This window comes from Pezoporus flaviventris, unplaced genomic scaffold (genome assembly GCF_033815535.1).
Source record: "Pezoporus flaviventris isolate CSIRO_AGI_PZ_B2104156 unplaced genomic scaffold, CSIRO_AGI_Pfla_v1 ptg000029l, whole genome shotgun sequence".
Taxonomy (NCBI): Eukaryota; Metazoa; Chordata; class Aves; order Psittaciformes; family Psittacidae; genus Pezoporus; species Pezoporus flaviventris.
The window spans coordinates 2,289,052-2,302,526 of record NW_026892577.1 but is presented as its reverse complement, the minus strand read 5'-3'; the positions used below and the strand labels follow the sequence as shown (position 1 = coordinate 2,302,526).

Sequence of the window (13,475 nt, the reverse complement as noted above, 5' to 3'; positions counted from 1 at the left end):
AATTATTAAGAACACCAGATCAAAAATATGGCTACTTCCCTTCAATAGGAATTGGAAAACCTTTGTGCAGGCAGGATCTCTATAGCCCAACATGTTCTGTAAAACACATTGGCTCTCTATGCTCTTTACAATGTTGTCTAGAGTATACTGATGATTCTACACCTTTGGGTCATCAGGAGCATCTGAGGGTCAGCCTGGTGTGTCTAAAACCCTTTTAGTTAGTAGGGCAGCTATCCTGGGGTACAAGGAAACACTGTTCCAGTGGAAGTTTTAATAGCCAAATGTCATTAGACTATCGTGTATATGTTCTATCTATCTGGCCAATGCAGGGGCAAAAAAGATGCAGGTTAGTAGGGGCAAATGTCAGAGTGAGAAAGACACAGGAATCACATACTAAACCAGCTTGAGTTCATGAGGAATAGACACAGAACGGAGGCAGGATTTATATTACACAGCTGTCAGAGAAAAGTCGAGAAAGGAGATGAGGCTTTGGTGCCTTTATCAGGAATAACATACATGAAGGTGCAAGTCCACGTCATTTCAAAAGCCTCCAGTTTTCCTGGTTATTAGTAAACACGTAGTGAAGCTGTGTAAGTGTGCCATGGTATCACCAAGAAGTTGTTCTTTTTCCTGCAGATCAGTGTGGTCCAGAAATTCCTTTTCCCTGTATTGGTGGTGCTCAGGGAGCACTTCAGCCACTCTCCCATGTCAGATGATGGCATTGCAGAGCTTATGGAAGATGCAAGATTTTAGAGAGACAGTAATAGATGAGAATTTGGTACAATTTTATCTGTCTGTATCAGCTATAAACCAAATTTATAATGGTTTCAGCTTCCTGACAGGAGGGGAATGAAATATTGTAGAGGTGAAAGCCACTATACACAGGTAGGGCTAACACCTCCGGTTCTGTTCTCATGGCCTGACATAAAGCTACGTAGGTCAACAGGAATCTGATCAGTCACTTGAGCACACTCTGGTTGAAGACACACTTGCTCTGGGAGGTTTTCACAGGTCTTCCTTAATGACATGTGGGATTTCACCTTATTTCAAGAAATGTAGGTGAGAAGTGGAGGAACAGATCTTAGCCAGACAACTGATGTGTATCAGCGTACCTGGGGCAAGACACACATCTTAGTTCTTCTTAGGGAGCTGCAAATGTTGTGCAACTCCGATCTGTCTCACTCTAAGACATCACCTTCTGATAACAGTATGGTATACAACATGATCGCTTACCCTCAGCTGGTTTCATCCTCTACACTGATGTCAAGGGATGAGGGTGGTAGATGGCGCGTATAGTGAAAGACTAAGCTCTGTTTTCCACTTCTGCTTTGCAGCAACAGACAAGTATATTCCCCATCAGAAAAATGTGGCTGATAATATCTACCACCATGAGGAAGGAAAGATGGTTGGGGGAAGGCTTAGCCTATTAATATTTCATTGGATAAATCTGATAGAATTGAAGCTATTGCCCCAATCTCCTCTGTTGCCAATTTAGCATAGGAAAACTAAATTTTCTCTACCATCTCCCACCTGGGAAATAAAATCCTAATAACAACAAACCCTTTACTGAAAGCTGGTGAACTAATTGCAAACATTGATTGCAGATGGCCTCATAACTCTTAGATGCTGTCAGCTTTAACTAGCAGTGGATGACTGTTTTATGACAACAGTGAATGGTAGCATATGTGCCTTCTGCTCTCCTTTCAGCTGGGACAGTTCCTGACTCAGCACCTCTAGGACTCTAGCACTGCGATGCAAAGGTGATGAGAGCTGCATTCATTGAGTCCTGACATTTGGAGGACGTTATGCTAGGGTTAGATATCCTGAATCCTCGAGATGGTATGGAAGAAGGATGCTTATGCACACCTGAAGTGTCAAGCCTGGGATGAAGTCCCTCTGGATCCCATCCCCTTGGGAGCAGTGAGACAGAAAACAAGACCAGTTGAGGGAGATTTTGTGCTGCATCCATAACGTGTTGCTATCCTGTCTGAAAAACAGGATTATGATGCTGAGGCAGCAGAACCGTTGTGCTCTTTCTGTCTCCAAGCCCTGAAAGATTCAATCAATATCATACATCACTAGTGATAATGAACAGGATTTGCCTACAACAAAACCTGTAGAATTTTCTCTTTTATTGCTTCTTTCTCCTATTTTTTGCATTATTATTCAGCTTTGCCCTCAAGACTGGCGTAGGACCACAGTTCTCTCCCTTCCACTGTGTGACCAGGTGCAATCTGAGCCCAGAACTCAGGGCTGAAGCCCTGCCAAGGCAGCGCCCTGCACAGCCAGGCTTCCACAGACACTTGGCATTTGCCTCTGTGGAGCCAAATGTAGAAAACCCTGGGAGCCATGGGTGTTCAGGGGCTTTGGGAGAAAACACCTTACAGTTTCATCCTACAACCTTGGAGAGCCTTTGGGGTTGCTAGTATTCTGCTTCCAAGTGACTAGGTTCTGATGTGGGTTTGCACATAACAAAGGAGCAGAAAGGAGCAGTGCTTTAATAGCTTATTAATAGACTGATTCATTTTCTGTATCTCCTTTCCAATGACAATGCAAATTCTTCCCCCAAAATGCACACATTCCGATCTGGTTGCTTGTTTTAAATAAATAGATGGGCAAACTTTGCTCTTTCTAAGAATCAGAAATCTTCTGCTATCTGATCCTGCACTGTGCAAGCATGGGGTTTGTGTTTAAATTGTTACTGGGTGGTCTGATGGACACTAACTAGTGACCAGGCTTTGATGACTCAGATGTTTGCTGTTCATCTGCCACAGTGTCTCGAGGTTCTCTTTAGTCTTGGAGCATATTTTCCCTCTCTCTGGATGGATGAGAGACTTTTTTAAACAAAGGGATAATGAAGGGAAAAATACCAAACTCTTAGTGCGCACTTTTGACCTGGATTACCTAAAAAGAGGTTTCTTTTACAAGAATGGCCATGACTCAGTCTTGTTTCTGATCAAAACCCTCCTTGTGAAGCTTGGAAAGGTGTGAAGACAATCAAACCAAACAGGTACTGAAGAGCAAACTGAGCGTTAGGGAGCTGCAGAATTCAATATCACAGCGTTCATCTGGCCCTGCTGATTAGAGTTGCACAGTAACTGCAGTTCAGGGACAATACCAGCTGTCTGTGAGAACAGTGTGATACCATCTCAATTTGCAGTCATCCCCTGCCCCAGAAACTACAGCTAAGAGTGCCACCAGCAGCTGGGAATCAAACTTGGCTGACCCAATAAAGCACCTGATTTGAAGACACCGATTCTTAGTGCTGTTCAACCAGGCCTCAAGATCCAGCTTGAATTCTTTGCTTCAGCTGTCAAAGCCTCACGTTTCAAATCCACTTCCTGTTGATCTTTTTTGGTAGGGATGCCTCAGCTAAAAAAGACAACCAGGAAACCAGTCTGTAATAGTAATAAAACCATGGGCAGGACAAGGAAGACAGACAAGCTGTGAGCTCTGGAGGACAGTGTGAAACTACCGTAATGTGTGTATCATCTTCAGCACATGTCCAATGGCGGTTGTTATCACACATTGCTGCACATTTATCCTTGTCCATCGTATGTTGCTCACAGGCTCTTTTGAGTAACCTGGAAATTGCACACACAAGTTCATGTTGAGCGTAGGGTCTGGCGCACAGCTCAAGGACAGCACTGTCTCTATGAGGGTCAGATGGAACAGCTTGACAAAGCAAGTGGGTATCCACTCAGCCTGCATGAGCTGCCATCACCCAGGTCTCTGTTCCCATCTATCTGAGCCTCAGTCAGAATTCCCTGTGTAGGCTTTTCTGGAAGAGCAATAAATGCACACGCTTCTAGCACAGCTGCTTCTTCTTTCAGACATCCATGGAACAGGTTCCTGCAGGACCTGACTTCATTGTGAACGAGGTATGGGTGTTTTAACCTCTGCTCCACAGCTAGCTGTGATGTTTTTTCCTATTTGTATTTGTAATACTCACTTGTAAAGTCTCTCAGTGAAGAGGAGATCATTCATCAGGCGTTTCTAGGCTTTTCCCATACAATCCTTGGAAAAAGAACATCCTTGGGCTGGTCTCCCCTTTGGGATGTAGACTCTCTTCATTTGTGTAGCATGAAGCATAAAGTGACCTGCAGGAGCTCTAGAAGTCCAAACTTGAAGGCTGTCCTGCCTAAGGATGGTCATAGTCTGTCTCAGGCTACAGGGAATTACATTTGGCAGTGAAGTTTGGGAGAATGGGTATGTTCAGTGGCTCCATGGAAAACAGAAGGTTATGGAGTTGCCTATCTCAAACCCCTCACAAGTATGACCTGCGAGTTAAAATACTACTAATTATTGAGAGTAAGGTTAATAATGACCAACCCCCTCGTGCTAAAGCTGAGAGAAAGTCTGCATGAGTTTAGAACAATGCTTCTCTTTTGTGTGCTGGGCAGGACACCATCTCTTTTATACTAAAGAGTATTGCAGTGCTGGCTGATCATAGCTTTCTGTCCTTAACTGCGAAAAGAAAAGAGAAATTAACTGGCTCAGAGAATTTGGCAAGTTATTTTCTTTAGGGAAACCACCAAAGAAGGCAAAAGCCAACAGCGTGCTACAGTATTACATGCTCACCTCCCCCAAATGTCTCTGAAAATACAAATACAAGCTGCTGCAGTTGGATCAGCTAAGCCAGTGTACTGTCAAATGGGCTTTATGAAAGAAACAGTTTGAAACAGATTGCTGTCTATTCACTAAAATGAGTATTACTGCTGGCACATATGTATTCTCCTTGGTTTATGTACTGGAGCCAGAAGTGGTGGTTTGTATTCCTGTTCCGCCCATGTTTTTCTTCATTGCTTTGGGCAAACCTCTGTGCAATTTAGTTCTCCCATTCTTAAACACAAAGGGATGCTCTCTGTCCATCAACGGAAAGCACTTTGGTGTCTGTGCATAAAACAAATCAATATCAACTCATTATTTGAGTGAAATAGGCTTAATATAGCTGCTCTTATTTACATGAGTAGGGAGATGACTTGTAAATTCAGGCTCTTCGTTTATTATTGGTTTGTATTAACTCCTTAGAGATACTGAAACAGAATGCGCTGCCTTCTGTATGACATCTCCAACAGAAGATGAGGCGACAGTGCAAATGTCAAAGTATTCATTTCTAACTTAAGAGCTAGCTAGCAATCGTGGCATTCACACAAGCACCTCCTCTTTTTGTTACGTTGGAAATCAATAGTTAGGAGGAAGGAAACAAAATAACATTGTTTTGGCCAGGCCTGCAAACACATCCCTAGGTAGTCACTAAGTGAAACGCTGTGTGAAGGCACATCCGTGGCAAACCTTGGGTCAACTCACTGCCCAGCTATGGAAACAAAAGAGGCAACCACATGCCTGGAATCAACGGGCTCCGAAGGGAAGCTCCAGGCTTTCTGGAGAATTAGTGGTCCTGCAGAGAAGATTCACTCCCAGAGAAGAAACATTTCAGGTAGTGGCTGGATGACAAATGTGTTTTCCTTTCTCATCACCCCGCACGCGGCTGTTAGATCTGTTTAACAGCAAGCTCGAATGAGTTATGTTTCATGTGTATCGAATGCGGTCTCCCTCAATTGCATTTCTTTTAAACACTGGACACTCTTCTAAAAGACTGAGCATTTTAGCCTTTTGAAGGTGAAAGCTGTAAAAACTTTATTTTGTGTTTCTGAGCAAATGTAGATAGACCTAAAGATTTCATGAACTATCATGTGGTTGCCCATATCTGACTAATAATTGAATTGTAAACCTGCGGTTTCATGTTAGGGTTAGTCTTTTCACCTGCTTTAAAAAGGAAAAATCATATTTGGTATATAGACACACATGGAATATCCTTCTGATTGAATTTCAAGAGCATATCCAGGATTCAATGTTTTTAAGCGCTTCTAATACTGTAGTCTATAAGAGGAGCAGACACTTCAGAAGCGATGTTTAAAAGTCGTCTTTCATAACTGAGTCAACAGATCATTTTTGTAATAAATCAAAGCAAGTGTTCTCAATTAGAAGAGCTAGTGGCTGTTGGTATTGTACAAAAAACAAATCATCCTAGTATCCAAGGGGGTTGGGGTGGGGAGGGTCTGTTTGGTTTTGTTTCTCTTTCCAGGGAGATCTTTAACATTGTTTGATGAAGCTAGTTTCATTTTGAGATTGTTACTGAAGATAAAGGCTTCTGTGTTCTATGGCTGCTTGGATTCTTCGTACATAATGTCCTAGTAATGTCACAGTGCTGCTGTATCTAGATCAAACCACTGTTTTGATTGTTTTTTGGGCTTTTTTTTTTTTTTTAATAAATTCCTTAATTTAAATACATGAAAACTATACATTTTGCTTTAATGATGCATGTAACCAAACAGAGCTTCCTCAAGTCCTTGCGATCCTGGAGATGATCACAGTGAGGTGGGATGCTGCCTGTATCTTGCTAGATGCCTTTTAATATAATAGTCTTTTGTATGCTCTGTCCCATCACATCCTCAGAGACTGAGGGAACTGAAAACCAGGCTGAGGTTGTATCTCACTTTGTGGAGGTTCAGATGCTCGTCCGAAAGCAGGTTGTGTTTCCCTTTGAGATGCCTCCCATCCTCACATCCCCAGCCTTTCTCTGCACTGCAAACTGTCAGCCAACACAACATTTATGACCTGAAAAGTAAGTCTGAGGAAAGGATGATGAAATCACTAGCAGGGACACAGGCTTCAGAAGACATGAACTGTTTGTTAAGTCTGATTTATGAGGCCCTAGAGAGTACTTGGCCTAAGCTCCAATTAGGCAGAGGGAAAGTGTTTAGAGAAGGAAACAACAACAGCAACCGAGTGTGCTCGAGTATTCCATACAGAAAGAGCTAAAACAAAGAGTAGCTGAAAAACCACCGGGGGGACGTGGTGCAGTGCTTCTTCTTTAAGAGGAGAAGGAATACTTTTTCAAAGAGGCATAAAGCGTACTTTTATGAGCTTGCTAATGGCAAACAGTGTTTGCATCGAGTTTCATGAAAGAACACTGTGAAAACAGATCATCAGCATGAAAGCAGCAGCTACATCCAACAGTTGAGCTCAGTAAAACCTAAGGTAACAGGCTACAGAAGCGCAGGTCAATGGGCATCATCACTTTCCAAACAAAGCCAAGCCATTTTTCACGGTATTTTAACAATCTGAGAGGACGTGAGATGAGATTTTACTCCTTCTCTAACAGCTCTTGGTGGTTTTGTACCTCGATGTCCTTTCTGTGCTGCGACATCTAGATACGGTCCCTCTTGGGAGATGTAATCTTCCTTCGACTTTTCCACTATCTCTGGCACGAGATGTGCAGCTTCTCCCAGGAGAGTCATTGCACTGTTTTGAAGGAAATCCAATTAATAACAACGCACTTCAACTTTTTTAATCCCTGAGGGTGCTTTGCAGATGAAAAACGCCATAAATGGGCCTGGCTTTGCAATTGCAGGTCTATGGGATGCTTCTGGGGGAGGAGACAATGCAAGTTCCTGCCAAGTAAGAGCCTAATCTGTTGCGTTTCGTGGTTCTGTTTTGTATTTGGTGTACAGGAAAAGGTAAAATAGAGCCTATAAAAATCATTGCTCCAACTTGTCTGGGGTGGAGAAGAGTAACTCTGCCGTAGAGGCTGAGTAGCTTGCATTGCCCATTTGACCATTTAGCCCATTGGGTAAATTTTACCTGATTTTCTGGGTTTTTTTTACTTACAACTTCTCAATATTAAATTTTTTCTTAATCTGAGGGAGGTTTGCTCCTCTGCTGTAATCAAACCTCACTAGCACCATAAGAGAGCAAGGCTCCATGTACCTCTGTTAGCTTATACGGCAGGGGTCTGCAGAGAGGCTTAGGATGCTCCACACCTGCTGAATTGGGGTCATTGCGGTGTGATAATGATTAAAACGTCACGAGCAAAAAGACAGGCATTTGCCTTTTGTACAGAGCCTGTAGGTAGGAAGGCACTTGCAAACCTAAACTTCAAAAGCACACATTGGAGGGCACAAAACCATATGGGCAAGAAAAGAAAGAATGAAGGTTGCCTGTGTTCCATTAATATTGTTCCCTTGCACTGTTATTATTATGCCCTCACATAATACTGTTATGCATTCACTCCTAGAGGAGAAAGTAACCTCTGGCAGATTTACAATGAAATCCAGATGGATCCCCTTCTGTGGCATCTGCTAATACATGGTGTGTTTCAGACTTCCAGTTAACTCTAAAAACATATTTCCCTTCAGGGAAAATCTCACCCAATTGGCTGCTCCCTCCATTGGCAGTTGTGAGTTCTGGAAAAGTCACTTAGCCTCAGCACACAATGCTTTCTCCCATAGACAAAGGACTCAGAGCTCAGTATCCCATCTTGGTTCTGCTAGATCCTATTGATCCCGGGACTGGGGAAGGGATGTGGAATGAATCTTGCCTGTTTTCCTCCCCTTTTTGGGAGGAAACGTTTGTTTCCTCAGAGGACTGGTAGGAGGGATGTGAGAGGTTCCTCAATCCGCCCTCTCCTCTCTGCATATATTCACTCACGCACTCTGAAAGCGAGAACTACGAGGCCCAGGAGCACTAGAGGAAATATTTCTGCAAACAGGTAAGTACTGGGAAGAGGTAAAGCACGAGCTGCAGAAGGGACAAGACACACCTTGGGCAAGTTTCACCCGGGCTCAGGAAATGGGAAGAACGAGGAGCTAAAAGTGATGGAGAGAAGTCAGCACTGGAAGGAATGAGGTCTAGCCAGGAGGATGGCTTACTTGTTAACTCCCATTAAAACACGTCTGAAAGCACAGAGAGAACATCAATTCAATCCAACACTAATGAAGAATTTATTGCTGATGATACCACAGGCAGTAGTAGCACTTTCTGGAAGCTTAAAATTGCCCTGCTTTGGGTCTAAGAGTCAGTGTACTGTGGAATTAAACATTGACATTTCACATAATAAAAAGATTCAGCTGCAGCTGACACTGTATACTTAGATAACCATGATAAACACTGATTGAGTTAGATTACATGAGGCATTTGCTATGTTGTTCTCATATTTACACTAGGAAAGAGGGAAGGAGCCTTCTTCCCTCTGTAATTCCATCATTCTCACTTAAATATGGCATGTTTAACTCTTGCCCTCATAGTGGTGTTTAAGTCAAAGGTTTCTGAACCTGCAAATGAAACCAGAATGGCTATTCGTATTGAAAAATAAAACTTAATGTCTGTGTTTGCTTCTTCATGCATCAGATACTTCAAATGATCCACCTGGTGACTACACGTGGCAATGATTGAAAATCAATCATTTCTCATCAATGATTTACATCTGTGCAAGTCATCACCAGAAATGAGCTGGTCCAAAGTGACATAATAAAACCAAGAAGCTTAAACCAAGCAAGGTAACGGGGCAGAGCACAAGAGTCTTTCTTCAGATGAACTGATACAAAGTGCAAAGTAAGAGCTCAAGCTGCTCCTCTGATGTTGATCACCTTTTTCTTAAGGCAACTTAAGAATTCTTCAACATTTAAGTGCTCAAGGCCAGGTTGGATGGGTCTTGGAGCAACCTGCTCTAGTGGAAGGTGTCCCTGCCCATGGCAGGGGGTTGGAACTGGATGAGCTTTAAGGTCCTTCCAACCCAAATCAGTCTGGGATTCTATGGATTCAACTAATATGTGCATGTATTTAGAACACTGCTCTCTATATAATAAGTCCCAACTATGTCTCAATTATACTGATTCTTTGCAGAAAATAACTGGAAACAAATACATGTAATGCCAACCAGGAACACAAGGTGAGAGAACATTTTCACCCACAAATAAGCACATTTCTGTGCCAGAGTGGGCTGACACACGTGAACTACTTCAGTCAGAGTGGTGCTGAGCAGGAACAGTTCTTCCTGGCTTTCAGCACTGCACAATAAGCTGTAACCAGCTCCAGTATCACTGCTTTTGCACAAACGCTTCTAGGGGAGCAGTGATGTGCATTGTCAGAGCGTCCAGGAAGTCACCCTTGTAGATGTCCAGGGCATCCTGGCTTTCCTCTTGATCTTTACCCTCAATCACAGTTTGGTTGCCTTGATCTGCTGAGCTGCAGGACTCCTCCCTCTGCTTCCCATGCCCCGGCATTACCACACCACTGCAACTGCTTCTGCGTCGGCATCCTCTGTGCGTGAGGAAGGGGCTCTGGTTCTCACCAGCAAATGCTTTTGCCTTCCTGCTCGACCTCTTGCTTTCGTAGTTCCTGAGCTCCATCAGCCTCTCATTGAAGTACTCTTGCAGTGGTTTGTCGTGGAAGCCACTGCTGGTTGGCAGGTGGCCTTTCAAGCCGCCTCTTGAAGAGCTCCCCACACAATGGACTAAGAGAGCTCTGTTTGGAATATTATGGAGCTGGGATGAGGAGCTCTTTCCTCTTTTCAAGTCCTGGAAAAGCCGGTTGGAGGCTGGAGTTTCGGAGTAATGTCTTGGTAACTGTTTAAAATAGGTGGGGAGGGAGAAGCAGGGTTAGAGGTAGAACAGAGAAGGGAATCTAAATTACAATGTGCTGTCATAAGTAGCAAAAGGATCTTACATTCATGATCCCATACAGCAAAAGGCTGTTAGGGAAGGTTTTGGGGTTTTAATCCAAATTCCATGAGGATCCAGCAGCTTGGTACCAATCCCTTTCCAGAACAGAAGTCTCCTGGGCTGAGCTTAAACAATGCTGAGCGTTTTCACCTCCCACTGGCTTTGATGGGCTGTAACAGTTTTGTGTGGCCTCTCTGTAAACCTGCTTTTCTGAAAGAATCTCTCACCTGCCTGTATGAACAGAGCTTCAGGTTTATCCTTTTCAAATCTCATTACCCTGGAGCTCTATTATGATAAGAACCTCAAAGTTCACATAAAATATATTTCTACATCTTCAAACTATGACATTTATCATTATTATCCCCAGAGAATCACAGAATCCCAGACTGGTTTGGCTTGGAAGGGACCTTAAAGCTCACCCAGTTCCAACCCCTGCCACAGGCAGGGACACCTTCCACTAGAGCAGCTTGCTCCAAGCCCCTGTGTCCAACCTGGCCTTGAACACTGCCAGGGATGGGGCAGCCACAGCTTCTCTGGGCACCCTGTGCCAACGCCTCAGCACCCTCACAGGGAAGAGCTTCTTCCTTATAACCCACAGCATAGCATAGTGTGCATAGAGTTTTCTCCTCCTTTCCCACTGTATGGTGCCTATCTCCTTTCTAGCTCACCAAATTAATGCTTGAGCTGCTTTAACAGTCAAAAAAAGACCTGATCCAGCCCCCGCTGACACCAAGGTGGGGGTCTTTAGGTTGATTTCAGGGGAACATCCATGCTCTGGGTCCTTTTATTGACTGCAGAGAAAACACGGCTAGAGATGCACTGTGTAAAAGGCTGCCTTTCTATGTTCACAGTTAAATCTCCCCTGGGCTTTCAAAGTTCCTGCTTGACCATTTCCTCCTTCTCCCAGGTATTGCACTGGTTTCTGTACACCAACTTACACTGCACCATGGCTTGTTCTCTGAGAAACCTTGGCAGTTCAGCCTGAAGAACTGTTTTATATTACTTGCTGTTTCAAATCAATAAAGAGAAAGACTCCACTGTATGTAGACGACAGCCACAGCGGGACCACAGAAGACTTTACAATCATTTATTATGCCTGTCAATGCCTTTGGTATAATAAAGAGCCATCATTCATGCAGTTTTTGACAATTACTAATGAAGCCTAGATACTTGCAAAGGGTCCAGCCACAAATCTGGTTTGAGAGCCCAGCAATGTCTCAGTAGGGCACTCCATCATCAGCATTTGGCATGGTGCCTCCTAGTAATGAATGAAAAACATTGAGCCCAAAGGAGAAACAGGGGGGTTGGACATGCCATGTAAACTGAAAAGTAATCAAGTTTTGATCTCCCACTATTCCATCACACTTCATTCTGGAAGGGACCCAGCAAATCTAATATCCCTGCCTAGAGTGGTTGGAATAAGGTGGGCAGTTGAAGAACACTAAAACTTGGCTGCTAGGTAGTCTCTCTTTCCTACCTCAAATGTTTTTAACTGGCTTAAAAATCAACAGTCTTGTATATATAACTTAAAATATATGTTAAAATATATATTCACATATATAAAAATAACTGAAAAATTAGCAATCATCTTAATGTAGCAGAATAGAAGTCCATCACGTCAAGATTTTATATCCCAAAACACAGCCCAAAACTTCTTATCATATCAAACATCAACTTACCAGGAGTTGGGGAATTATCACTCTAGTAGAAGAATAGGTAGTAGCTATCATATACTGCAAAGGGAGATTTTGCATACAAACCTTAATGTCCTGGAAGCCTGGATATTCGGGGATGATGGGCAAGATGCACATGCTAATACTGTTTGATCTCCTTTGTTTCATCATCCTGCAAGAGCAGCTCCTGGAGAGATGGGACTGTCGCAGCTCAGGTGGGTTTTCAATGAATCGGAGTGGTTTATAGCCTTTTACACAGCAAGTTCGCAGGCACATCTTGGAGGCAGGTCCCTCCATTCCAGCACGATCCAGAAGAGTTGGGAAGCGATGTCTATTCCAGGAGAATTCTCTCTTCTCATTCTCCTCTAGTGCATAATCTCATACCAGAGAGCCCCTTGGCAACCTGTGGTACTGACTGCCAGCAGACACAGCAGTCTAACAGGGGTACAGTTCTTGCTTCTTAGACATCACGGGCAAGCGGTGCCTTCCCCAAGGTCTGGAGCCCTCACAGCACTAATGCTGCTTTTATCCTCTGAAAGCTCTTTAGAGAGTCGGTAAACCCAAACCATGAACGCAAAGGGCTCAGGTGAGGGGGGAATTTGCAGGTCTCTTGTGGTCACCTCAGCTTAATGTGACTGCTGACGCAGTGGCAATTAGAGGAGACCAACACTCGGCTTACGTCGGAGCAGCAGATCTGATTAGAGATCCCTGACAGCAGAGCATTAAGGGCTGCGGCTCAGCGGGGCAAAGGGAAACACCGTTAACCAATAGGTCAAGAAACACAGTGCAATAAGCTGTAATAAAACAGCCTTCCAAGAAATCCTATAGCAAAAGGCTTCTTCAGTGCGGTTGGAGATGGGCTACAGCCCTGGAGAGCTGAGAGATCCAAACTGCCTTCAGACAGCCTGGCACCAGTGCAGATTTGGCAAGAGGCCACGGTGAGAGCGAGAGCCCTGTTAGCCAAAGCTGTGAAAACGCTCACAGTAAGAAGCAATCGCTGCCCTGAGCAGCTTCAAGCTACACATCATGGATGAGGGGCAGCCAGGGGAACAGCTCCATGGTTTTGATTTGGCGATACATTAGTGGTATCATCTGCTAGATGCAGACAGATGTATGAAGTTGCAATAGCTGGTTCATCACAAACTTTGGCAGCACGGAGCTCCTTATAGTCCAAAGTGACAGCAGGCATCTCCTACCGTTTGGAGGACGGCACCTCCATCCACGGCCCCACTGTGGCCTGTTTGCATGCAGAGCATTGGCACTGAGGGAAGAACTGCCTCTTTTCCATCATATAGAT

The 13,475-nt window shown here is 43.9% G+C and overlaps 1 protein-coding gene across 1 annotated transcript; it reads right to left on the bottom strand.

Annotated features, from left to right (window-relative positions):
* Window positions 1-9,303: 9,303 nt before the first annotated feature.
* LOC133272413 (uncharacterized) lies at window positions 9,304-12,606 on the bottom strand. The gene is made up of 2 exons (XM_061459574.1): window positions 12,266-12,606; window positions 9,304-10,409 (listed from the first exon to the last, which is right to left on the bottom strand). Exons 1-2 carry the CDS (start codon window positions 12,473-12,475, stop codon window positions 9,882-9,884), a joined length of 738 nt encoding a protein of 245 aa, XP_061315558.1. The 5' UTR covers window positions 12,476-12,606; the 3' UTR covers window positions 9,304-9,881.
* Window positions 12,607-13,475: the final 869 nt, after the last annotated feature.